Source organism: Bos grunniens, chromosome 25 (genome assembly GCF_055505025.1).
Source record: "Bos grunniens cultivar Pamir isolate PY7600 chromosome 25, Bosgru_T2T1.0, whole genome shotgun sequence".
Taxonomy (NCBI): Eukaryota; Metazoa; Chordata; class Mammalia; order Artiodactyla; family Bovidae; genus Bos; species Bos grunniens.
This window is the reverse complement of record NC_141189.1, coordinates 4,345,194-4,370,914: the sequence shown is the minus strand read 5'-3', so window position 1 is coordinate 4,370,914 and position 25,721 is coordinate 4,345,194. Positions and strand designations below refer to the sequence as shown.

The following is a 25,721-nucleotide window of genomic DNA, read 5'->3' as shown; positions in this document are numbered from 1 at the left end:
GTCCGCCGGAAGTCTGGGGACGCGCCCTGGAGGCGCCGGCCAGGGCAAAGCTGGTTGTTGGCAGATCCCGGCGGTAAGTCAGCCTCCACTCGGGTGTTAGGTACCCGGGCTGGCGCAGGGTCGTACGTCTCCCCGTCTGACCAGTCCTTTCCCGTTGTGTGGGGCTGCCCGGCGCCCAGACACCCTCCGTGTTCCCTCCGATCTTTCTAACCCCGCCCCACCCCCGCCCTGCTTTGGCTCCTGGGGAAATGGCCGGAGCTGCTGGGATCTTCGGACGGAGTGTAGCCTCGGGAATGCCCTTCTGTTGGGTCCCCAGCGTGGGCTCCTTAAGTATAGGGATAAACACCAAGATCCAAGTCTCTTTGGTTATTTCTTCCCGATTAGCTTTTTTGCCCTCTCGAAATCTTAAAATTCCCATTCACCCTGCGGGGGCACAACATCCTCTGACTTTCACATTCTTTCCCACAGTAGAGTCCGCCCCTGACTCCTAGTCTATTATATCGTGTGTGTTGAATTGATGTCTCTGCAGCCAGATCCAGCCTCCTAGGGGAACCATGTCTCCTGTAGCTTTGGGTGCCACTCGTTGCGCCAGGCGCACGCCGCTGCGCAAGAGGAGATGCCGTTTGAGTTCTCAGTGAATGTTCGGAGGAGGAACGCCAGAGCTGTCGGCTGAAAGCTATCCAGATAAAAGAAATATGTAGGCTGGGGACCCCGAATCACCTCGTGAGAATTACTGCTCTTTATTTCTTCTGTCTTATGTCGTGTAGAGTTTCCAGTTTGGTTATCTCAGTTGAAAGTTCTGCCCAGAATCATATCTGCCAAGGCCCAGAGTAACCGTTTCCAGTTTCTTAATATAGGCCTGCCTGTTTGTTGACTCTGGTCCCCCAGGGTGGTCCCTGATTGTTGGGGTCACTGGCCTGGAGGGTTGCTTCATAAGACGCCATTACTGATCCTGGCCCCTGACCTCCTCTGCTGGACCCTCTTTCCAATAATATTGTTAGCAGATTCTCTTGGGTACATTTCATATCAGTGTGCTATTTGAGGGAAGACCGATGCTTTCTGCATATTCTCCCCCACTGATTGTGGGATTTGCAGGCAGGAAATGCCACAAGACAGACCACAGTGGTTTGATTAGGAAACTCTTGAAGGATGACCAGGTGAGTAGCCCCACTGAGAGGCAGTTCGTGCTAGAAGGCTGAAGAATTCTGTTTGAGGAGCCACTTAGGGAATCAGTGTCTGCGAATATGCGTTAGAATACATCCCTCAGTAGCAGTCACGCTCTTTGTGTTCTTTCGTAGACCCAGGATGGACTTTCTGGTTCTCTTCTTGCTCTACCTGGCTTTGGTGCTGCTTGGTTTTGTGATGATCTGCATAGGCTCGAAAACCCATTACTTGCAAGGCCTGATCAGCAGAGGAGCACAGGTAACAGTGATGATTGGAGACCACTTGAATAACACCGGTCTAAAAGGCTTGGGCTTCTCGGGGCGCTAGTGGTGAAGAACCTGCCTGCCAGTGCAGGAGACAAAAGAGACGCAGGTTCAACCCCTGGGTCAGGAAGATCCCTTGGAGGAGGGCATGGCAACCCACTCCAGCGTTCTTGCCTGGGAAATCCCATGGACAGAGGAGCCTGATGGGCTACAGTTCATGTGGTCACAAAGAGTTGAACACGACTGAGCACACACGCACACACACACACACACACACACACACACACGAAAGGCTCGCCAGTTTTCCACCAGAACGAAAAGGTGATGCCATTTTTATTTGTTCGTTCACTTGTTCTTTTACTTACGGCAGTTGTATATTCCAAAGCTATCATTCTCAAGACTGGCTGTTTCCCTGGATTTGATGCCTGTAATTGGGCATGAATGTGAGAAGTGTATGCCTGGAGGGCCCTGATGGGTGAAACTGGGGCTTGTGTGAACAGAAAGCCGAATATCAGGCTACCCACACTCCAGGGATCAGAGTGAGCAGAGTTGGGGTGAAGCGCCTTGGGAGGGAGTTGGCTGGGAGGGACCCAGGCTAATGCCCAGTGGACTCTGGGACTTCGGATTGAACGCAGGGCAGGGAAAGGTTTTGTTAGCAGTTCACATTAGCATCACCTGATCCAGCCCCTTTGCTCACCTCCCTTTGCCTGAAGACCTCCAGTTGGTGCCTTGTGTGAGGTCAGGGTAGAAACAGAGGAGTGGGCATCAAAGGAAGGCCTGCTGCAGGAAGCCCTCCTCTGTTCTCACTTAGATCAGTTCTCTGCCCATAAGAAGAAACATGCCTTAATATTACCAGTATTGCAGGGTGAAAGTGATGCATGTAATTTGTTTAGGAGTTGGGGGTGGATAACGAGAAATGAAACTGAAGCCTTCTTTTTTGTTTTAGGTATTTTCATATATAATTCCAGAATGTCTTCAGAGAGCCATGCTAAGCGTGCTTCATTACCTCTTCCATACAAGGTATTCCTATTTCAGAGTTTTAAGTGTTAGTAGTATCTTCTATCCTGTTTAGCTTGTTAGCTGTTGCTGTCCTCTGGCTTCAGGAGGTTCCTTGTTTGTTTCCAGCGTGTTAGGGGGCACGATGCTGGAGGGATCAAGACTCCTGGGTTCAGACCCTCTACTCATGGATAATCTGCCTTATATCTTTGGGGTTTCAACATACCTAATTTTAAATAGAAATATTTAAAGAAAGAGAAAATATTGACACGGATTTCTATAAAAAGAAATGTATCTAATACTGAGACCTCAATTCCCAACAAAGATGATGATGATAATTGATAAGATTTATTGAATCCTTGCTGTGTGGTAGGCAGTAGGTGAAAGGTTTCAATGATTACTCTTACTCAAGCCCAGAAGAAGTGGTGTCCCTTGGTTCACTTTCCATAGCATCAGTTCAGTTCAGTTGCTCAGTTGTGTCTGACTCTGCGACCCCATGGACTGCAGCATGCCAGGCGTCCCTGTCTGTCACCAAGTCCTGGAGCTTGCTCAAACTCATGTCCATCGAGTTGGTGATGCCATCCAACCATCTCATCGTCTGTCGTCCTCTTCTCCTCCTGCCTTCAATCTTTCCCAGCATCAGGGTCTTTTCCAATGAGTCAGTTCTTCGCATCAGGTGGCCACAGTATTGAAGTTTCAGCTTCAGCATCAGTCCTTCCAATGAATATTCAGGACTGAGCTCCTTTAGGATGGACTGGTTGGATCTCCTTGCAGTCCAGGGGACTCTCAAGAGTCTTCTCCAACACCACAGTTCAAAAGCATCAATTCTTCAGCACTCAGATTTCTTTATAGTCCAATTCTCGCATCCATACATGACTCCTGGAAAAACCATAGCTTTGACTAGACGGACCTTTGTTGGCAAAGTAATGTCTCTGCTTTTGAATATGCTGTCCAGGTTGGTCATAGCTTTTCCTCCAAGCAGTAAACATCTTTTAATTCCATAGCATGCACCAGTTTTCACGGGAAGCCCCTGTGACAAGCCGTCTCCCTGTTTCTTTCAGAAACTACACCTTTGTTGTCCTGCATCTCATCCTGCAAGGGATGGTTTATACCGAGTACACCTGGGAAATTTTCGGCCTCTGTCAACAGCTGGAGTTCTCTTTGTATTACCTTTTTCTGCCTTATCTGCTGCTGATTGTAAACCTGCTTTTTTTCACCCTAAGTTGTGTAACCAACCCTGGTAAGTTGAGGCTCTTAGTATAGAAACTGGTGACAGCTCAACTGTCAGACTCGTTGACAGTATTACAAACAAGTAGTGATCCCTCTCAGGGCTTTGCAGAAGAGTTGGTATGTAAGGTGTGCATGAACTTGCAGGTTTGTGTGTTTTAAATTGTATTTATTTATTTATGGCAGTGCGGAGTCTCCGGTGCTACTCGGGCTCTTCTCTCGTGACGAGTGAGGACCCCTCTTCGTCGCGGTGCGCGGGCTTCTCTTGTTGCTGAGCACAGGCTCCAGGGCCCGTGGGCCTCAGTGGTGGCGGCTCCCGGGCTCCAGGGCCCATGGGCCTCAGTGGTGGCGGCTCCCGGGCTCTAGAGCACAGGCTCCATAGTTGCGGTGCGCGGGCTTCGTTGCCTTTGAGGCGTGTAGGATCTTCCCAGACCAGGGGTCGAACCCGTGTCTCCCGCACTGGCAGGCATATTCTGTACTGAGTTGCCAGGGAAGCCTGATCTTTCCGTTTGAGTGTTTTCTAATTTTATTTTTGTCCTTCTTCACGCACACAGGTGTGCTTTCTTTTTTTTTTAACTTTATTTTTTGCTTCTTTGCCTCACAGATTATTTTAAACTATTTAAAAATTGCGATACACTTTTATTTTTTGACACTTTCACTTAATTGTGTTATGTACAGAGCTTTCAGTCTGTATGATACATTTTCTTTTAAAATGGTTAGTGATATTTGCATTATGCCCAGGTATGTGGTCAGTTTCTATAAATAATCCATGTTTTCTTAAAGAGTATATATCGTCTAGTTCTTAGATACAGGCAACTGTTTAAGCCCATTAGATGAAGATGTTAATTATGTTGAGATCTTTTATATTCGTACTAAGTTTTTTTGATTGATTACTCAGAGAGTATGTGATCTCATTCTAATGGTAGGTTTGACAGATTTTTTTCTTCACATATTTTGAAGCTGTTAAATATTTATGTGTGTATAATAGTTATATATACTCAGGAGTATTTAAGTTTAGAATTAGTATTATCTCTGGATTCTTTTTTCTAAATGAGCCTCTCTGTTACTAGTAATGCACTGTTCTCAAGGGTCCTCTGTCTGATATTATTACACTGTTTTTTGCTGGATACTTGCCGGGTATTTTTTTTATTTTAACTTCTATTTTTGAAAGACTAAAGGTGCACTAACTAATGAATAGATAAAATGAGATATACCTCTTCAGTGGAATGTTACTCAGCCATAAGGAGGAATAAGTACTTATACATGCTGTAACGTGGAAAAACCTTGAAAACATTATGCTCACTGAAAGAAGCCAGGTAAAAAAAGACCACATATTGTATGATTCCGTTTATAGGAAGTGTTCAAGAAAGGCAAATCCATGGAGACAGAAAGTAGATTAGTGGTTGCCAGAGGCTGTGGGACTAGAGAGAAGTGAAGAGTGACTGTTAAAGGGTTTCTTGTTGGGGTGATGCAAATGTTCTAACGCTGCTTGTAATGGTTGTGCAACTCTGTGAGTGTAAAAACCACCGAATGGCACACTACAAACAAGTCAGTTGGTTTTATGAACTGTATCTCAATAAAGCTGTTAATTTAAAAAATAAATTATTTGGAATACTAAACATAGCAATGTTGGTTGTATTTTGCCAGGACAGATTGCTTGAACACCCAGTCGACTGTGTAGCTCAAAACTGACAACCTGTGCTTCCTTTTTTCAGGCACCATAACAAAAGCAAATGAGTTACTGTTCCTTCAAGTTTATGAATTCGATGAAGTGATGTTCCCAAAGAACGTGAGGTGCCCTGCTTGTGATTTAAGGAAACCGGCGAGGTCCAAGCACTGCGGTAAGTCTGGCCTTGACCCTCCAGCTCCGCCCTCGCCCCGCAGACAAGTGGGTTCTATCTGTCAGAGAATGTTACGTACATCTAGAAGCGGCCACTGCCGGTAGGGACCTGATCATGGTTTCTTTAACATACCTGGGGGTGAAGCCTTGTGTTCTCGTGAGCAGCCTTCAGCTCTGGGTCCGACAGCCTGTCCTTGTTGGCTGGGCTTGCTGCCCAAGAGATGCTTCTGTGGGATGTTGCGTTTGCTGACTTGGGTCCTGGCAGAGCCTACTCTCTTAAGGCATGCCCGAGATACTGGATCGCTGCTGTCCAACAGAAGCGTCCTGTGAACAGCGTAGGGGATTTTAAATTTTCCAGTAGCCGCATTGCAAAAGTAAACAAGAAATGGACAAAATTAATATGTGTTTCATTTAACCTAACATACCTAAAACGCCATCTTAACGTGTAATCAATAGAAAAAATAAAAATATCACTCGTGGATTGTTTATGTTCCCTTTTCATACTAATTTCTTGGAATTCATTGTGTTTTTTACATCACTGGTACCTCTCAGTCAGTAAACATCAATTTTTTATTGGACATTCTTGATGTGTATTTAGAGTTCTTAAAATTTATAGTTGGAAGAACTGATTCATATACCCAAGCTCTTCTAGACATTGGTAATAGTTTTTCAGTGACTGAGTCAGTACCAAAATGTCCTTTTCCTTTAATATCCACATCTACATTGACGTGATGGTTCATCTTCATCCAAAAAACTGATGTGACTTTGAAGCGGAAGCATCAGTTTTAAAATTATATCTAAATAAAGTGAGTTCACTAAGTACTGTGTCACCTCAGTGTTAACTCACATTGAACTCAAAGGAGCATCGCATAAATTGGAAAACAAGTGTGAATTTATCACTGTCAACAAAGTATTCCTTCAGGTGGTTCTTGTAGCCGTGTTTCAAGGCCTCAGTCCCCACACGTGGCTACTGTATTGGCCCCTGTATTTACACCGAGGTTCTGAAAACGTGGCGGCAGCTGCCGTTTCCCCCAGCCTTCAGCTCGTGTCCGTGTGTCGCGTTCTCGGGAGGTGTGCCTGCTGTTGTTACCAAGGATCGACGCAGGGTTGTGGCTCCCCTGTTGCTGTGCAGGTGTGTGTAACCGGTGTGTGCACCGGTTTGACCATCACTGTGTGTGGGTGAACAACTGCATCGGGGCCTGGAACACCCGGTACTTCCTCTCCTACCTCTTCACGCTGACGGCCTCGGCTGCCACCATGGCCGTGGTGAGCACCGTGTTCCTGGTCCGGCTGGTGGTGATGTCAGACGTGTACCTGCAGACCTACGTCGATGACCTCGGCCACTTGCAGGTTGTCGACACTGTCTTTCTTGTTCAGGTAACTGCATTGCGGGCTGTTTGCAGAACAGCCACTGCAGTCAAGGTGGTCTTCTGTCCATCACTGCAGACGCTCGGTGGTACCCCTGATCCCCACAGCCTCTTCCCCACATCCCTAACGCCCAGCTCCCACCCATCTGTCCTGTCTATCATTACGTTATTTCGTGATTGTTACCTCCATGGAACCCTACAGTAGCAGTTTGGGGTTGGTTTTTTCCACTCACCACAGTTTCTTTGAGATCCATCCAGGTGTTTCCCTGTATCAGTAGTTCATTCTTTCTTACTGCCACACCATATTCTATGGTGTGGATGGGTCAGTTTGTTTAATCAGTTACCCTTTGAGGGACATTTGGATAATTTCCAGTTTTGGACTGTTACTGATGAGGCTGCTATGAACTTCCATTTATAAGCTGCTGTATGAAAATAGGTATTCAGTGTGATTGTGGATTGTATGATAAGTCCATTTTAGGGTGTTTTTGTGTGTGTGTATTATGCTCTCTTTATCTATTTGATACTAGGATAACACATTATAACTATAGGAGGTGACTGATGTGTTAACTAACATTACTGTGATCGTTTCACCAGTATACTATAGATAATCATTATGTTGTATATTACATTGTTACACCTTAAACTTTCACAATGTTATTTGTCAGTTATCGCTCTATAAAACTAGGAGTGAAAAGAAAATTTGAACTATATTGGACAAAAATAAAATATAAACTGGAAATTATTCCTCTCCCAACAATTTCACTCTCCAGAGGCAAACGCCTTTATAGTTTGTTGTTTATTTCAGGCTTTTTTCCCCCCTGAATCTGTTTTATATAGCCATACACCTTCACAGAGTTAGCTTTATTTTTACACAAACAGGATTCCATGGTGATTTTTGCATTTTTGTCTTTCTCATTGGGCAATATATTTCCAGCATCTTTTCCAAATTAATGCACAAACATTGACCTCACTTTAATGGCTCCTTATTGTTCCATAGCGTAACTATCCCAGAGTTTTGTTCTACCTCCTGGATGGACATTTAACCTGTTTCTTTTGGGAAGAGGGGCTGATGTTACAGTGAATACCCTTATACATGTATTTCTGTGGTCATATTGTTTTCAGAGAGAGACTGATCTGTCTGTCTGGACTTTGTGTTGATGTATGAACTAAGATCTGCATTTATTTTTATTTTCTGCATAGCCACCTGGCATAACACCATTTCCCGAGCGTCCTTCCCCTTTTCCTCAATGTACGCACTCCGTTTATCCCGTATGACGTTCTTACACACGCCAGGATTTCCTCCTGGGCTGTCTGTGCCATTTGTGTTTCTGATTGTCTTCAGTGGGTCAGAGATTGGGGAGCTGGGGAGGCAGCTTCGCCATGTGTGTGGACAAGACCCTGGCTGGTGGGGTGACCCTGACTTGGGTCACAGCCTGGCTGTCTAACGTGATGCTTCTTTGTCCCCAGTACCTGTTCCTGACCTTCCCAAGGATCGTCTTCCTGGTGGGCTTTGTCGTGGTGCTGAGCTTCCTCCTGGGGGGCTATCTGTGCTTCTGTCTGTACCTGGCCGCCACCAACCAGACCACTAACGAGTGGTACAAAGGCGACCGAGCCTGGTGCCAGCACTGTCCCCACGTGGCCAGGCCCCCAGCAGCGGAGCCCCAGGCCTACCGGAACATCCACTCGCATGGGCTTTGGAGCAACCTTCGGGAGATCTTTCTACCTGCTACTGCATGTTACGAGAGAAAGGAGAAATAGGGCTGGGAAGAGTGCTGCTGCCTTTCAAATACAGTTACATTTATTTATACACATGGGTACGTTGTAAGCGTTGGTCTATTTGTTTTTCTGGTTTCTGCTGTGTTTATGAGTTGGCTTTCAGTGGCTAAGGAGAGGAGGGGAAATTAGTATTTGCTGGGTGTCTAATCTTTGCCAGGTACCCTGCTAATAAACCCTTTTATCCTCTGTTCAGTCAGCTGGCTGAACAGAGCATCCCTGAAATCCTGGTGCCAAGGGACTCAAAGGTGACTTCTCAGAGGTTCCTCTTGACCTTGGTCTCAGGCTGGGCACCTAGATGGGAGGGGCCTTATGGCTGTGTCCACCGATGTGCAGGAGGGTCCCTGTAATTTGGAATTGTCCCTGGATGCAGCCTCTTTGATGTCCTTTCCATCTTTCCCAGGGAAAGACCATGGCTTTTTTTTTTTTAAGTCCTGACCCACATCCAGCATCCTCACCTTGACCCAGCTGCAGGCTAGGATGGGCCTTTTACAGGAAGCACATCCCTGTGGCCTCTTGCCTGCCCTCAACTGGCCTCTTGTGGCCACATTCAAGTCATTTCTGCCCTATTTTTAAAACCCCGAACTAAGCCCCAGTTAATTCATTGCAGAAAGATGAACGCAGGGAAAAAGATTCACAGAAAGTGCTGAGGGCTTTTAGATTTTCAGATCTTAGTCTTCAGGAGCAGGATACTGGTTCCCTGTGGCCCTTCCAGGCAGACCGGGCCACTCCAGAGGGCACTGGGGAATAGGAACTCCGGGGTAGGAGGTATCATTCCGCGTCACTGCAGCCCCGTGAGTTAAGACTAGATTCAATCTTAAAAGTGAATGAATGGCTGAGGCCTGAGCCAGGGCCCTGCACCACCACCCTGTCCTTGGAAAAGCTCGGTAAAATCAGATGCGCAAGCTTTGAACGCCGCGTGAAGAAAGCGAGGGGAGCTCCGGGAGGGTCTCTGGGGCGTGGGTGGGGGGCACCAGGCCCCGGGAGCCTTCGCCGGGGGGTGGGGAGGTGTGGCTCCCCCTCGGCAGGGGCGGGGTCAGGGTGGGCGGGGCCTCCGCTTCCGTTCCCGCGGGCCGGGCCGCTAGGGGGCGCGCTCCCCGAGGGCGGGCCCTCGCCGCCGCCCGCGCTTGGCCCCTGCGGGCCGCCGTCGCCGCGCTCCGACTCCACTGCAGCGCGGCCCCGCGGCGTCTGGTTCACAGGGCTGTCGGTGGCGCTGTCGACGCGCAGCTGGGGCGCCCGCCGGCTGCCGGCGGGGTCAGCGATGGCCCCCTGAACGGGCCCGAGCGGGCGGCGGCGGAGGGCGGGCGGGTGCCGCGGCGCAGGCCCCGGGTCGGCGGACGGAGGCCGGGCCGCGGCCTCTTTGTCTCGGCGGCGGCGGCGGCGGCGGCTGTCGCGTCCGCGGGGGCCCCGGAGCGGAAGTCCGTCGGCGCTCCCGGCGACCCGGCCGCCGCGGCTGCACCATGAGCGACATCCGCCACTCGCTGCTGCGCCGCGACGCGCTGAGCGCCGCCAAGGAGGTGCTGTACCACCTGGACATCTATTTCAGCAGCCAGCTGCAGAGCGCGCCGCTGCCCATCGTGGACAAGGGCCCCGTGGAGCTGCTCGAGGAGTTCGTGTTCCAGGTGCCCAAGGAGCGCGGCGCGCAGCCCAAGGTGCGCCGGGCGGCCGGCAGGCCCCCCGCCCCGATCCGTGAACCCCGGCTCCCTTCTTCCCGGTGACAAGCGTCGACCGCACCGCGAGCTCTCTTCGCAGCAGCGGCTCCGTCCTAGCCCTTGGCCTGGTTCTTTCAGCAACGGCCAATTTGCCCGTCTTGGGGGTGTGTGAGCCCTGCGTCTCCAAGCTTTTGTTAAAAGAAGAGACCGTAGGTCACCGTGAATCCCACAGGGTGATGCATAATGACGCAGAGGGACATTTCCCTACGTTTAACAATCGAGTTCTACTCCGTGGCACCCGGGCTTTAGGGAGGTGAAAAGTTCCCTGGGGGAAAATAGTGTGTTTTCTTACCGTGTGAATTAATTAATACGCTTCGTTTCTCCCCGCTTCTCCCGGATTTGTTTTACAGAGATTAAATTCACTGCAGGAGCTCCAACTTCTTGAAATCATGTGCAATTATTTCCAGGAGCAAACCAAGGACTCTGTCCGGCAGATTATTTTTTCATCCCTTTTCAGTCCCCAAGGGAACAAAGCGGATGACAGCCGGATGAGCTTGTTGGGAAAACTTGTCTCTATGGCAGTGGCTGTGTGTCGAATCCCAGTGTTGGAGTGTGCAGCGTCCTGGCTCCAGGTACTTCTGCAAGTCTCTGAAGATGTTTCTCTCATAGCTCAGTTGGTAAAGAATTTGCCTGCATGCAGGAGACCCCGGTTCGATTTCTGGGTCGGGAAGATCCCCTGGAGAAGGGATAGGCTACCCACTCCAGTAGTCTCTGGCTTACCTTGTGGCTCAGCTGGTAAAGAATCCACCCGCCATGCAGGAGACCTGGGTTCAATCCCTGGGTTTGGAAGATCCTCTGGAGAAGGAAAAGGCTACCCACTCCAATATTCTAGCCTGGAGAATTCCAGGGACTATACAGTCCATGGGGTTGCAAAGAGTCAGAGGTGACTGAGCGACTTTCACTTTCACTTTGGTTTCTAGAGAATTTTTTTCCCTATGTTAAAGAATCCACAGAAAACAACAAAATTCTGTACATTAATTATCCTTCAGTAAAAAAAAAAAAAAATCCACCTGCCGGTATAGGAGATGCAGGAAACTCACATTTGATCCCTGGGTGGGGAATATCCCCTGAAGAACGAAGTGGCAACCCACTTCAGTATTCTTGTTTTTTATAGATCAGTAAGCCTATGAGTTGTTCCAGAGTGCCACTTCTAAGTTGATTGCTCTTCTAATGGATGTGGACATAGAAGCCTTCTAGAGTATTTTTAAATATCTAAGGGGAAATAAGGTAAACCTGCCTGCAGATGCAGGAGACATAAGAGACATGGGTTCGATCCCTGGGTCGGGAAGATCCCCTGAAGGAGGAAATGGCAACCCACTGCAGTATTCTTGCCTGGAGAATCCAATGGACAGAGGAGCCTGGCAGGCTACAGTCCATGGGGTCACAAAGAGTCGGACACGCCTGGAGCCAACTCTGTACACGCGTAGTAGATTGTGTGTTGGGTAGTTTTTTGGAAGATCTATTTTGTTTTGCTTTTTTGTTACTCAAAGTTGTTGAAAAATTCCTAATCCATTTAGAGTAATTATTAACTCAAAATTTTATTACCGTGGTCCTCAGCTAAGTTAACAGAATTTACCACATTCAGTTTCTCAAACTTGCTTCATTCCCAAGGACTTGATGACATTTGTGTTTTTAAAAAATTTATCTCAATGTTTTTTCCTATGATCTTATTCATCTTTAACATTGGGCTAGTAAAAATGCATATTGTTCTCTGTAGCACACAGGTAAATCTTAGTGAAACGTACCTTAATTGTCACTATTCTGATTTCTAGGGCCCCTGAACTCATCTCTCGTGTTGTCTTTAACCTCGAGATAACCTTTATCCCTTGGCAACCTAGCTTAAGTCAAGTTTAACGCCTTGAAATTCATCCTGTGATTTTCCATTTATCTCTTGTGGTGCTGTTGTACTGGCATTCTAGCAAAGTGAAAGCAGATGTTAACGGGAAAGGGTCTTGTGGCTTGGGTCAGGGTTTGACACCCCTTGACATGCGCTGCAGCTTCCTCCGAGGAAAGGTGTAGGGATGGCTGCCTTAGTGCCTAAATGAACAGCCTGGTCTGACACCCTGCCGACACCCTGACACCCAGGCCCTGTTTCAGCCCTGGAACTATGGCATCCTGAGCAACTGCTGAATGTGGCTACAGGTTGGCATCTGACCAGGAGGGCAAAAGGACCGGAGGGTGGTGATGTAGGAACCTGTACTAGGAGAAGATTGTAAGAAAAATTGAGACAGTGCTGCGGTAAGTCACATGACAGTTCACAGACTGCTAAAGCACGTCAAAGTGATACCAACTGTTAATTTTTACCTTTAGAGTCTTACCTGTAGGGTTACAAAAACGGTCATTTCCCCACTTGAAGTCAAGAATGACTTTTCCCAAGTAGACGTCAAAGCAGGGCTCAGCAGGCCTTTCAGGTAAAGGGCAAGACAGTCAGCCTCCTAGGCTTTGCGGGTCCTGTGATCTCTGTCACCCCTGCTCAGCTCTGCCCTCGTGGCACAGGAGCAGGGCTGTGTTTCAGTAAAACAAAAGCAGGTGGCAGGGAGGATTTGGTCTGCAGGCTTTCGCTTGCCAGTCCCTGCTTCCGAGTAAGCCGGTCACATCTTCTTCCCTGCCTGGGAGGGGTCCTGCCGGTTCTGGTCTTCACCGCGTGTTCATGGTTGCACGTGCGCGGGCGCTCCGCACCCCTAGTTACTGGCCTGTGGCTTCCTTGCAGCGGACGCCCGTGGCCTACTGCGTGCGGCTGGCCCGGGCCCTCGTGGACGACTACTGCTGCCTGGTGCCAGGCTCCGTCCAGACGCTGAGGCAGATACTCAGCGCCAGCCCTCGCTTCTGCTGCCAGTTCATCACCTCTGTCACCGCACTGTATGACCTGTCATCAGGTAAGCTTGGAAATGGCTTCAGCTGACTGCCAGTGGTATGCACGCTGACCACCCAGCCAGCAAATGCTTTGTCTTTTTATCTTTCCCTCTGCAATGTGTACTTTATTTCAGGCTAAAAGCTAAAGGCATGGGCTACTTAGATCTCTGGGATTTCCTAATGGGGAACTCTCCTTAGTGAATCCCATCTGGCTGACTCTGAACAGTCCGGGTGGCAGACAGCCCAGCAAGCTAGGGTCTGGTGTCTGGGATGGGTGGCTGGACTTGGCAGCACCCCGCCATGGCAGGGCACCTTTCCTGGCCCTCTCCACAGAGGCAAGAGCACTCAACAGCTGGGAACAGTGTTCAGGTCCTTTGTCTTCTCATAGGAAAGATTTAGTTCAAGCAAGTTCACAGCATCGCAGTTGCCCTTTCTTCAGTTACTCCAGGGCAACAAGAACAGAAATTGGTTTTAACATTGGATTAATAAATGGATTAATTAACATGTGCAGAAGGAAAAAGTGTTCACAGAATACCACTCACGTGCTCGAATGGATGTGAGACGTGGTATTTTTCTCTTATGTCAGCTTGCCAGTCTGATATGTCAGTGGTGTCTGTTTTCTTTTTTAAACCGCTGCCAACGTGTGATTGGCATACAAGAAGCTCTCTGTTTTTGTATGTGTGTAATGTGATGAGTTTGGAGCCACGGAAATCACCGGCTGCAGGGCGGTGGCCCAGAGGGCGGGCATGGAGTCCGCCAGCAGCACAGTGGTTGCCATGGCCAGCGCTCGGGTAATGGGAAGGCCTACCTGGGGTGTCTCCACCTCCAAAACCCCAAAATGAAAGGAGCTCACCTAACCAAACAACACCCTCCTGCCCGATGGGTGCAGAGAACTCAGGTCTCCCCGAAGCAAGACTGTGGAGATGGGTTCCTCAGGTACACACACGTGTGTACACAGAGCACATGTGTACAAGTGCTGTGTACAGGCTCTGGAGATGCCTCAGCTGAGATGTGTGCAGGGCTGGGGAGGGGCTAGGTTGCTGGAAAAGTGGTTCTGAGACTTGGCATTTCCCAGATGGACACGTCTTGTGAAGTCGAGGGGACAGACTCAGAGTCACCAGTGTTTACCTCGCCAAGTCCAACTCATCGACAGCTGCTGCCTCCTGATACCGTCATTCATAGCAGCAGGGAACGGGCGGTTCATTCACAAACCAGCAGATAATCTTAGGGGAGAGGCCAGTGGCCCCTGTGAAAGAGCATCTAGGGGGCTGACACCGACGTGGGGCTCACTCCCCCCAGCTCTCCAGTCTCAAGCATGGCCCTGGACCACAGCAGCCTGGCAGGGACTCCGTCAGCCTTAGCTTTGTCATGAGCTGAAGGCTGCACAGCCCCGGGGACAGGAGGCCGGGGGTCTGCTGCTGTGCGCACAGACAGCCCCGGGGGCAGTATGCAGCCATCCCAGGATAGGTGGTGTCGCCTCGCTGTTAAAAGCCTCCTGGGGTCAGGTCTGGGCCCACCATGTACTTTTTTTTTTTTTTGGCCACGCCATGTGGCATGTGGGATCTTCCCTGACCAGGAATTTAGTCTGGGCCCCCTGCACTGGGAGGGAGGAGTCTTAATCCCTGGACTGCCGGAGAAGTCGCCCCACTGTGTACTTTTAATGAGTCTGGAGGAAATGACTTCACATCTCGGTGTCTCAGCTTCCTTATCCTTTATATAATAGATGAGTTGTTTGAGGGTTGAGTTAATCCATGTGAAGGAGACTGGTGCCTGGCACGTGGTTAACTCAGAATGAGTGTCAGCATTTGTCGTTATAATTTCTCTGTTTTGCTATGGAATGTCCCAGGTCTCGGGGATCACAGGAGGCCAGGCTTAGCTTAGACAGGGGCTGGCAGCTAACATTAGCAGCGGACAGATCACTGTCTGGACTCTGAGCTGCTCCCCGAAGGCCACCGTAACGGTCACCAAACCTATTCAGTGACAGGTGATGAACTGGCGGCAGAAGCGAGGGCTGGCGCTGAACATCTGCTTCAGCGTCTGAAGGATCCTGGTGCCAGGCAGCAGGAGTCTTGCCCGAGGCCCGGGCTGACCGCACACGATAGACCACAGGGGACACCAGACACGGACAAAAGCGACTCCCCGGGAAGGGGGGACGTGTGGTAGCGGTTTTAGATATGGATCTTTACTGTTGTGCAGCCGCTCAGTCGCGTCCGACTCTCTGCGACCCCATGGACTGCAGCGCGCCAGGCTTCCCTGTCCATCACCATCTCCCAGAGTCTGCTCAAACTCATGTCCATTGAGTTGGTGATGCCATCCAAGCATCTCATCCTCTATTGGCCCCATCTCCTCCTGCCTTCAATCTTTCCCAGCACCAGGGTCTTTTCCAGTGGAATAAAATCCCCCTAGTTACAGAGAGTGGATTTTTATTTAAATTGACACATGGGATCTTCAAGGGATAATGGAGTTCTTGGGAATTTTCGGCTTAACACGTTTCTTGAGCCCTGCCGTGGCCAGGCTGGGGGTCCCAGGACGCTGAGTCAGGTGAGAACCAGCCCTCAGGAGGGGTTGTTCCAGGAGAGGAGTCAGAGGCACACCATCTTCAGGAGAGGACAGAGGCACAGGGTATCGGGTGGTGAGTCCTGTGAGCTAGGAAGTCCATCTTCCCATCTCCTCCTGTCCCTGAGGACCCTTCTGAATGAACGCATCTTTGTTTGCAGACGATCTCATCCCCCCGTTGGACCTGCTTGAGATGATCGTCAACTGGATCTTGGAGGACCCCAGGTTGATCCTCATCACCTTCCTGAATACTCCAATTGCCGCCAACCTCCCGATAGGATTTTTAGAGCTCACGCCGCTCACCGGATTGATCCGCTGGTGCGTGAAGGCCCCCCTGGCTCACAAAAGGAAGAAGAAGACCCCCTTAGCCAATGGCCACGTCGCCGCCAAAGTCCCGAAGGACTCGGGCGGGGCGGAGCGGGCCGCTCACCTGCTGTACTCCAAGCTGCACCTCAGCGTGCTGCAGGTGCTCCTGATGCTGCAGGCGCACCTGACCGAGAAGAACCTGTACGGCCGCCTGGGGCTCGTCCTCTTTGACCACATGGTCCCGCTGGTGGAGGAGGTGAACAGGTTGGCCGATGAACTGAACCCCCTCAACGCCTCCCAGGAGATCGAGCTCGCCCTGGACCGGCTTGCACAGGCTCTGCAGGTGGCCATGGCCTCCGGGGCCCTGCTGTGCACGAGAGGTGGGTGATGGCCTGGCCGGGCCCCCCTGGGGTGGGGGGTGCCACCCCCTCTGGGGAGGGAAATAGGGGCTTCCCTCCCCCCCAAAAAAAAACCTAAAAAAAGAATTGGGAAAAAAAACAAAACAAAACCAAAATAGGGTCTCCTGGACAAGGACTTCTTTCCTCTGGTTTTAAATCGTCTTGCTTCTTGGTGACTGCAGGGAGGAGGGCAGAAGTCCTGGGACGCCTCCAGGTAGAACCCCGCAGCGAGACATCTCGGTGTCTCCTGGCTGTTTTGCCCAGACCCGGGGCTCCTCCAGAGCATGGATAATAACAGCTGCATGTCCTTCCTCCAAGGGAATCTTCTTTTTGTGCAGTTCTTTTCTATTGTGGCATAATTTATATACAGTGGAATGCATGATCAAGTACAGGAAACATTCCCATCACCTGTTCAGAGGGTTCCTCAATTCTCCTATGTTCAGTGCTGGAACTCGCCCGGGAGCATGACCCGGTGTTGATGACACGCCCGCCTTTGCTCTTTGAGCGCCGGCTCCCAGCCCTTGACGGCAGTCCCACGTGTGCTTCATATCTCCCTCTTAGCCTTGATCCGCTTTCTCTGGGCCCTTCCCCAGCCATCTGACGGGTTCTCAGCAGAGCCGCCCTCTTTCCTAAGTGATGTCTTCTCTTGGGGGCCTGGCGTGTTAAAGCAAATACGGAAGAAAAATGAGAACCCGGTTTCCGAGCAGTGGTAGGTGAGAGTGAGGCACTGTGACTGTCCTGCCGGCGGCCTTGAACATCCGGGAGCTTCTCCCCTTGTCGTCTCCCAGCTGTTCCTTAATTCTCTGTCCCTTTAATTTCAGACGACCTGAGAACCCTGTGCTCCAGGCTGCCTCATAATAAGTAAGTGCCCTCCCCAGACTTGCGGCTGGGCTGCATAGGGGTAGAGGCAGGGGCGGGGGGTGTGCAGGGCAGGGCGGACCCCTTGCCCTGGCTGCCTTGGGTAGAGCTGGTCTGCAGGGTCTAGGGCTTCTGTGTGTAAGGGACCCCCAGGACCTGCCGATCAGTGGGGGAGGGGGTGGATGTGATAGCGTAACGCACAGGAGAGGAAGCCCCAGCAGAGCGGCCATCGGGAGGGTGAGAGAAGCGGCTGTCTTGCTGGGTGTCAGTGAAGAAGCTGGAGTGAGCTGGAGTGTCCTTTGATGTTGTTGTTATTTAGTCGCTCAGTCGTGTCTGACTCTCTGCGACCCCATGGACTGTAGCCCGCCAGGCTCCTCTGTCCATCGAACTCTCCAGGCAAGAACACTGGAGTGGGCAGCCATTTCCTCCTCCAGGGGATCTTCCCGGCCCAGGGCTGGAACCTGCATCTCCTGCTAGTCTCCTGCCGCGCAGGCAGATGCTTTACCGTTTGAGCCACCACGGAAGCCCCTGAGTGTCCTTCATCGCTGACGAAGTCAGTGTGGGTGTGTGTTGTGGTGCTCTTGTGTCACCATTGGTGACATTATGGTGGCACAGCCCTTAGGGGGGCAGGACAGGGACATGCCCTGGGCCACAGCGTGTGGGTTAGGCCAGCGCCCTGACATTGGGTGCCACAGACCAGGTTCCGAGTGCAGTTCTGCCTGTGGTTTGTAGTGACGCTGGGCCGCCTTGTCACCTCAGTTTCCCCCTCCGCTGATTTGTGTGCCTCCAGGGTCATAGTCAGGTTTAAACGAGGTGGCATTTGCAGAGTTCCTTGTCCACGGTGCCCGGCAGTCTCCCCCTCAGCGGTCGTGGTTCTTGTCCTAATTTGGGGGAGAGCCGTGGTAAAAGTGGCGAGGAGCAGGCACCGTGTGGCCGCACAGCTGCTGGGAAGAATCCCAGCCTTGCCACTTCCTATCTGTGTGACCTCAGGCATGTTCTCGCTCCCTCCGTTTTCTCTGTAAAATCAAGAAAACCATGGCACCTGCCTCGAGCCCCCCCTGCCTCCCGTGCCCTGCTCCCGATCATGGGATTTTTGTGACGATTAATTGAGTAAAAACACAGGAAGCAGGTAGCACAGCACTTGATAGGCAGGAAGCACCTCAGAAGCGTTTGCTGCTGTCCCGTCTCCCGTCACCTTGTAGCTCAGGGGTTTCTTGGAATCAGGTTAATTTCATTGAATCTAAGAAGCAAAGAACTGTGTGTACAAAGCTGTTTCATGCAAAGGCAGTATCATTAGTAGCGAAGAAGCTGGAAGCAACCTGGCCCTCCCGTCCACAGGGACACTTGGGAAATTGGTAACGTTACATCAGAGGCGTGGAGCGCCGGTCAGCTCGGTTGCACAGTCGTGTCTGGCTCTTTGTGTCCCCATGGACTGCAGCACCCATTCCCCGGTCCACCACCATCTCCCGGAGCTTGCTCAAACTAATGCCCATCAAGGCAGTGATGCCATCCAACATCGCATCCTCTGTCGACCCCTTCTCCTCCTGCCTTCAGTCTTTCCCAGCATCAGGATCTCTTCCAGTGAGTCAGTTCTTCGCATCAGGTGGCCAGAGTATCGTGTGTCTTCGCTAAAAACAGCAAATGTATATATGAACGCAGCGAGCAGGTGGGCGGGTTTACAGGAATGAGAACGGCCGAGTTAGGTTAGTTGGATGCTTAATCTTCTTTCCGAGGGTTTTTCAATATGGAGGAATGTTCCTTCCCCTTGGTTTTTAACACAGATGGTGGGGCCCTAGGGCCGTCATTGGCAGGCAGTGAGGACAGAGGTGAGTGTGCCCGGTGGCTGGGCACACTCACAGTGTGTACGCCCAGCCGCCCAGGGCCCCACCCCCCAGCCCCACTGGGGCCCAGGAGGGCAGGCAGGTGTGACCGCTGAGCGCAGGCTGAACTTGAGGCCAAAGGATGGGCCAGGGGCTGTTCCCCAGGCTGCTGGCAAGAGGGGCCGGGGGGCTCCGGGTGGACGTCTGGGGGGTGAAACAGAGAGGATGAAATGCAGTGGTTCCTAGGGGAATGAAGTGGTTCCACGGGAGATACTCCAGCACTGGAGCAGGGCCATGTGAGGGGACGGCGCGGCCCAGGGCCACAGGGAAGCTGGGGGGCAGGGAGGCGGCCTGGCAGGCGGGATTCCCTGGCTGTGTGAGAGTGGAGACCCTGGGGTGAGGCTGGGAGAGCAGAGGTCAGGGGAGCGGGGCTGGGGAGGAAGCCCTGAAGGAGGGGATTGGTGTTTAGGCTGAGTCCTTGCGGCCGAGCTAGAGGTGGTAAGGAGGTTAAGACACCCTGCTGATTGTGCTGGGAGGGGAGGGCGGGTCAGACAGGACAAGAGAAAAGAGAGGAGACTCTCCCAGGGGGTCCAGAAGGGGCCAGCAGTGGAGGTGACATTGAATTCAGGAGGGAGGAGGACTTCTTGGGAGGCAGAGGCTGTGGACGTCCTGAACTGCAGAGAGGAGGGTGCAGACCCGGGAGGAAGGGAGTTCAGGAGGGGAGGAATAAGGCTCCCGGGGGTGGGAGTGGGACGGGAGGGGGCCCTGAGAGTGGTTGAGGACTGGGTCCAGGCCTGGGCCTCCTCTGAGGACGCTGGATGTCAGGGTCACGTCCAAGGCCAGCTGCCTTATGGCTGTGCTTGGCGTTCAGCTGGGACTCAGTCATTTGGAATGCCTCAGAGAAGCGTGGCCCTCCGTCACAATGACCCCCCTGGGTATGGATGGCCGAGGCCGAAACAGACAGTGATCTGTAGTCGTCCCTGAACCACAGACGCCGAGGCCGTGTCCAGAACGCCCATGGACCGCAGGGCCCCTGCTTCCCGGCGCTGTGGGCAGGGTCCTGTGGACCGCAGGGCCCCTGCTTCCCGGCACTGTGGGCAGGGTCCTGGCGTTTCCCGCCGTGGCCTCTCCCTCTCCAGGCCCCCCCAGTCCACATCCCACCGCCTCCAGGTCACCCCCTCCGTTCTCCTGGGCACACAGCCTTCCTCACCCAGAGGCCTGGTGCCGTCAGCCGCCCGCTGCCTCCCTGCAGTGGCCCTGGGCAGGCGGGCAGTGTGGTTGGAGCCAGCGCACCCTAACCCCTCTCCTTGTTTCTGCAGCCTGCTCCAGCTGGTGATCTCGGGACCCGTGCAGCAATCGCCCCACACGGCACTCCCCCCTGGGTTCTACCCCCACATCCACACGCCCCCACTGGGCTACGGGGCCGTGCCAGCCCACCCGGCTGCCCACCCTGCCCTGCCCACGCACCCCGGGCACACCTTCATCTCAGGCATGACCTTCCCGTTCAGGCCCATCCACTAGCCTGGCTCCGTGAACTGCTGAGTTGGCACCGTGCCTTCCATGCCTGGTTTGGAGGAAGCCTTCCCGGCAGAGGGCGGTGAGCAGAGAGGCGGCCATGGGGGCGGCCAGGTGACCCCTCCTCGCCACAGGACCCGGTTGGTGCCAAAGTTCGGTGACATCAGCATCTTTGCGCCTCCTCCCTGTCAACATCTGTAAAAGTCCAGATGCGACCAATGAAAGAAAAATCATCCAGCCCTCTGCGGAGCCACGCCGGCACCTTTAGAAGCTGCCAGGACTGTGAGCCTGTGGTCCGGCGTGTCGTTGCAGACACGCACCCTGAACCTGTGCCAAGGGGCATGGATGGGGGACCAGCGTCGCCGAGTCCACCTGCCTGGCTTTCCTCCCCGGGGGTGGGCTGCGTCCCACCGAGACACAGGCCACGCCCACAGCTCAGGGAGCAAGGCTGAACCACTGGCATCGCGAGCTTGCACCCAGCACTTGGTACAGGTCAGGGAATCCTGTGAGCGTAGCCCCCAGCACTGAGGAGAGGAACTTCTCTGTTTTATTGGGTTCCCTAAAGTTTCTTTTCATATGTTCAAATAAATTTTTTCTAAACATCTCATAGACCATTATGGAACATGTTTGAAAACTCACTGGCCGGGCCCCCGGAAGTGTCCTCCGCAGTCTGCTGAGGTCCTGGTCAGAAGACTGGATATGATTCTAGCCGCTCCTGTTGCCAGAAGCACCGCAGACTCTCCCCACCCTGTACAGAGCGCCGGGGTCTGTCTGCTTCAGTCACAAGTCCTTTCTGCCCTCAGGGACAGAACTCAGGCCTCACTTACTGGTTTGGGGAGGAGGGATAGAGACTCAGTAACCCTATTGCTGGGCTCCCCTAGGCTGAAGGTGAGGCGCGAGAGGCGGTTACAGTGAAGAGTGAGTGCTGAGGACTAAGATCAACTCGTAGGGATGAAATTCAGCCTTGTGGCGGCAGATGAGACCAGGTTGTGTGTGTGTGTGTGTGTGTGTGTGTGTGTGTGTGTGTGTGTGTGTGTGTCGTAGGGATGAAATTCAGCCTTGTGGCGGCAGATGAGACCAGGTTGTGTGTGTGTGTGTGTGTGTGTGTGTGTGTGTGTGTGTGTGTGTGTGTCGTAGGGATGAAATTCAGCCTTGTGGCGGCAGATGAGACCAGGTTGTGTGTGTGTGTGTGTGTGTGTGTGTGTGTGTGTGTGTGTGTGTGTGTCGTAGGGATGAAATTCAGCCTTGTGGCGGCAGATGAGACCAGGTTGTGTGTGTGTGTGTGTGTGTGTGTGTGTGTGTGTGTCGTAGGGATGAAATTCAGCCTTGTGGCGGCAGATGAGACCAGGTTGTGTGTGTGTGTGTGTGTGTGTGTGTGTGTGTGTGTGTGTGTCGTAGGGATGAAATTCAGCCTTGTGGCGGCAGATGAGACCAGGTTTTGTGTGTGTGTGTGTGTGTGTGTGTGTGTGTGTGTGTGTGTGTGTCGTAGGGATGAAATTCAGCCTTGTGGCGGCAGATGAGACCAGGTTTTGTGTGTGTGTGTGTGTGTGTGTGTGTGTGTGTGTGTGTGTGTGTGTGTGTCGTAGGGATGAAATTCAGCCTTGTGGCGGCAGATGAGACCAGGGTGTGTGTGTGTGTGTGTGTGTGGTAGGGATGAAATTCAGCCTTGTGGCGGCAGATGAGACCAGGTTTTTTGTGTGTGTGTGTGTGTGTGTCGTAGGGATGAAATTCAGCCTTGTGGCGGCAGATGAGACCAGGTTTTTTTTGTGTGTGTGTGTGTGTGTGTGTGTGTGCGTGCGTCGTAGGGATGAAATTCAGCCTTGTGGCGGCAGATGAGACCAGGTTTTGTGTGTGTGTGTGTGTGTGTGTGTGTGTGTGTGTCGTAGGGATGAAATTCAGCCTTGTGGCGGCAGATGAGACCAGGTTTTTTTTGTGTGTGTGTGTGTGTGTGTGTGACGTCTGGAGTTTGAGACGTCCCTCAGGGTAACACAGCTGCACTGCAGGGCTGGCCTTGGTCGCAAGTCCATGATGTGGGTGACCATGACCACAGGTGCTGTCTCAGGGACGTGAGCTCTAGGCCCTCGTGCCAGGCTCCCACCACCCCAGCCATGTGTAGGAGCTGGTCTGCAAGCAAAGCCTAGCAGGACCCTGCTTTTAAATTGCTTTTGAGAGCCATGAACTAAAGAAGATGTCCTTTCCTTTGATTTCATTATCCTCATGGTTTTCTGTTTATGGACAAATCTGATGTTGAAGCAGGAGCCGAAGTCAAGTATCTGCTTCCATCTCTCTCGGTGGGACACAGCCACGGGACTAAGATTAGCACTTGCTGGTTCTTGGTGTCAACTCTGATACCGAGTGTTTCTGTAAAGGGTGAAAAAGGGGCTCTCCTAACACTTCCTGATTAGAGGGCCTCTGAACCTGGCTGTGTCCCAGAAGGTGGACGTCACCATTTATCTCCAGGGCTACATAGTCTCAGCTCCACTCAGACTTCAGGTGATTTTGCAAAAAAAAAGAAAACATGTAGGAAACAAAGCCACTAGAGGCACAGATTTATTCTGTGGTATTTTTAGCAGTATGTGGGCAATTACAAATGATGGGCCTCCTGTTAAGTAATTATGTGCCAGGCACTTGCACCATCTTTTTTTTTCTTTACAATGGTGTTTTACATCCATTAAAAATTGATACATAAGAAAATATTAGGCATCAGGGGAAACAAACTACACAGAATGTATAAGAAATTACCCACTGATCCAAAGACATTCCAATTTTTAAATTGAGTGAAGGAAATGAACAGAAAATTCATAGAAAAGAGGGGCTTCCCTGGCAGTCCAGGGGTTAAGATGCCATGCTTCCACTGGGTTGATCCCTGCGTCAGTTCAAAAATCTGCCATGGCCAAATAAGTAAATACAGCCTAATAAATAAGTATATTTTTTAAATGGTATGTACTAAGCCAAAAACAGTGGAAACCTCTGGGGAAGATAATGGACGTTGGGTGACAGCCAAAGGAGGCCTTTCCTTGTCTACACAGTTTTAAAGTTTCAATTTTTATTTTTTAACTCAATTTAAAAAAATATTCTGAGTCGTAAGGAAGGACAAGACTGAATTAGTCCCTGACTCCTGTAAGTAAAAGAAGCCTGGGTCTGGCATACGTACCAGCCGATAACCACACACAGTTTGTTTTTATAAGGATGGTGTATTCACATGTTACTTGTCTAATTACAAGTAAATTTTTTAAGTGCATTTTAGAACTTCTATTTCTGGTAGTGATGGGTTAGATTTTTCAGCCAACACTTCTGCTTTAATTTAAAACACTGGAAAACATACAATGACCTACTGACAAACCAGCAGGTTATAAAGAACATCCAGCTCAGGGACTTCCCTGGGGGGTCAGTGGTAAAGAATCCGCCTGCCAATGCAGGAGACACAGGTTCCATCCCTGGGCCAGGGGGACCCCACCTGCCGAGGAGCAACTAAGCCTGAGCGTCACAACTATTAAGCCAGTGCTCTAGAGTCGAGGAACCGCAACTGCTGAGCTCCTGCGCTGCAGCTACTGAAGCCCTGGCACCTAGAGCCTGTGCCCCACAAAAGAGAAGCCAGCACAATGTGAAGCCCGCGTGCTGAAACTAGGGGGTAGGCCCCGCTCACCGCAGCTGGTGAAAGTCCACGTGTAGCAACAAAGATGCGGCACGGCCAAAGACAAGATCCAGGGCAGATGGTAAGTGAAAGCAGGTAAGGGGCACAAAGGCACCTGTGCCCCTGAGGGCCCCAAGGATGAAGGGCTTAAGTGGGGATCTACTAGGAGACCCACTCTCCGTTCTGCTGGAACCCCTGGGATATACCTTGAAGAAGAACAGAAGACGGCAGGGAATGTTGCCCTCGAGCTGAGTGGAGCCTGGGAAAAGCCAAAGGGGAGTCTGGTTCCTAAGAAGTAAGGGGCGGGGCAAGTCCTCACCCTGGGTTGACAGCACTGGTCACCCCGGGACTCTGCCTGCCGTGACCTCAGTCCTTAGGGCTTCCTGGGCTTGCAGTCCTCCCCGCTGCCCTCGAGGAGCAAACACACATTCTCTGGAGGAAAGTCAGTCATCCTGGGCTCAACCCACCAATGACTGTCCAAGGAGACCGACTGATGTCCAGTGAGAGATGAACAACAGTGGGGACCAGCAGATGCAACTGACAGAAACAGGTTCAAAAAGTCTTCCAGTGTCACAGCTGGACTAAAACAGTCATGGTTAATGGCATAAAAGACAAATGGGAAACGACAGGGGGAAATTACTAGGTAACTGTGAATTACCAGAGAAGGCAATGGCACCCCACTCCAGTACTCTTGCCTGGAAAATCCCATGAATGGAGGATCCTGGTGGGCTACAGTCCACGGGGTCACAAAGAGTTGGACATGACTGAGTGAGCACATGCCTCCTTCAACTTATAAAATCCTGTTCAATGTCACTTAATTTTGTTAATGCAAATTAGAGCAGTGAGGTAATTTTTGCCCATCATATTGTCAGCTGTTAAAAAAAAAAAAGGTGTGGCAAGCAAGCATCTGGTTTGGTCTTTGTCACTAAGTCATGTCTGACTCATTGTGACCCCAGGGAGTGTAGCCTGCCAGGTTCTTCTGTCCATGGAGTTTTCTAGGCAAGAATTCTGGAGTGGGTTGCCATTCCCTTCTCCAGGGGATCTTCCTGACCCAGGGATCAAATCCACATTTTCTGCAATGGCAAGCAGATTCTTTACCACTAGCCACCAGGGAAGCTGGAGCAAGTGTATGTGGCAGAATTATTAGCCATTGCCTTCCAGTATTCTTCGCCGGAGAATCCCATGGACAGAAGAGCCTGGTGGGTTACAGTCCATGGGATCACAAAGAGTTGGACACAACTGAACGACTAACACCAGTCATCTGGGATTCTCAGGTGGCGCTAATGGTAAAAGAATTCGCCTGTCAATGCAGGAGGCAAAAGAGACGAGGGTTCGATTCCTGGGTCAGAAAGATCCCCTGGAGTAGGAAACAGCAACCCACTCCAGTATTCTTGCCTGGAAAATTCCATGGGCAGAAGAGCCTGGGGGGCTACAGTCCA

The 25,721-nt window shown here is 51.4% G+C and overlaps 2 protein-coding genes across 9 annotated transcripts; both read left to right on the top strand.

Moving 5' to 3' along the window:
- On the top strand, nucleotides 1-8,668 carry ZDHHC4 (zDHHC palmitoyltransferase 4). Of its 5 annotated transcripts, none has more exons than XM_086373843.1 (8): nucleotides 1-73; nucleotides 530-697; nucleotides 1,299-1,422; nucleotides 2,374-2,447; nucleotides 3,485-3,663; nucleotides 5,366-5,491; nucleotides 6,623-6,867; nucleotides 8,325-8,668. In XM_086373843.1, exons 2-8 carry the CDS (start codon nucleotides 639-641, stop codon nucleotides 8,613-8,615), a joined length of 1,098 nt encoding a protein of 365 aa, XP_086229969.1. In that variant the 5' UTR covers nucleotides 1-73; nucleotides 530-638; the 3' UTR covers nucleotides 8,616-8,668. The 5 variants fall into 5 exon arrangements, with proteins under 5 accessions (XP_086229969.1, XP_086229970.1, XP_086229971.1 ...); XM_086373844.1 differs by having other exon boundaries at nucleotides 530-723; XM_086373845.1 differs by having other exon boundaries at nucleotides 530-723; nucleotides 3,485-4,966.
- On the top strand, nucleotides 8,374-21,252 carry INTS15 (integrator complex subunit 15). 4 transcript variants are annotated; one of them, XM_086373841.1, is made up of 7 exons: nucleotides 8,374-8,671; nucleotides 10,177-10,282; nucleotides 10,693-10,914; nucleotides 13,053-13,218; nucleotides 15,913-16,437; nucleotides 17,277-17,316; nucleotides 20,453-21,252. In XM_086373841.1, exons 3-7 carry the CDS (start codon nucleotides 10,732-10,734, stop codon nucleotides 20,652-20,654), a joined length of 1,116 nt encoding a protein of 371 aa, XP_086229967.1. In that variant the 5' UTR covers nucleotides 8,374-8,671; nucleotides 10,177-10,282; nucleotides 10,693-10,731; the 3' UTR covers nucleotides 20,655-21,252. The 4 variants fall into 4 exon arrangements, 3 of the variants coding, with proteins under 3 accessions (XP_086229967.1, XP_086229966.1, XP_086229968.1); XR_015154250.1 differs by lacking the exon at nucleotides 8,374-8,671 and adding an exon at nucleotides 18,652-18,894 and having other exon boundaries at nucleotides 9,955-10,282; XM_086373840.1 differs by lacking the exon at nucleotides 8,374-8,671 and having other exon boundaries at nucleotides 9,771-10,282.
- Nucleotides 21,253-25,721: the final 4,469 nt, after the last annotated feature.

What these genes read in the sequence shown, in the direction of transcription:
- ZDHHC4 (XM_086373843.1), top strand. Translation starts at nt 639, where the DNA reads ATGTTCGGAGGAGGAACGCCAGAGCTGTCGGCTGAAAGCTATCCAGAT. An exon ending in CATTACCTCTTCCATACAAG is followed by an intron (nt 2,448 to 3,484) that starts GTATTCCTATTT and finishes TGTTTCTTTCAG; the next exon opens with AAACTACACCTTTGTTGTCC. An exon ending in GGCGAGGTCCAAGCACTGCG is followed by an intron (nt 5,492 to 6,622) that starts GTAAGTCTGGCC and finishes GTTGCTGTGCAG; the next exon opens with GTGTGTGTAACCGGTGTGTG.
- INTS15 (XM_086373840.1), top strand. Translation starts at nt 10,091, where the DNA reads ATGAGCGACATCCGCCACTCGCTGCTGCGCCGCGACGCGCTGAGCGCC. An exon ending in AGCGCGGCGCGCAGCCCAAG is followed by an intron (nt 10,283 to 10,692) that starts GTGCGCCGGGCG and finishes TTTGTTTTACAG; the next exon opens with AGATTAAATTCACTGCAGGA. An exon ending in ACTGTATGACCTGTCATCAG is followed by an intron (nt 13,219 to 15,912) that starts GTAAGCTTGGAA and finishes CTTTGTTTGCAG; the next exon opens with ACGATCTCATCCCCCCGTTG.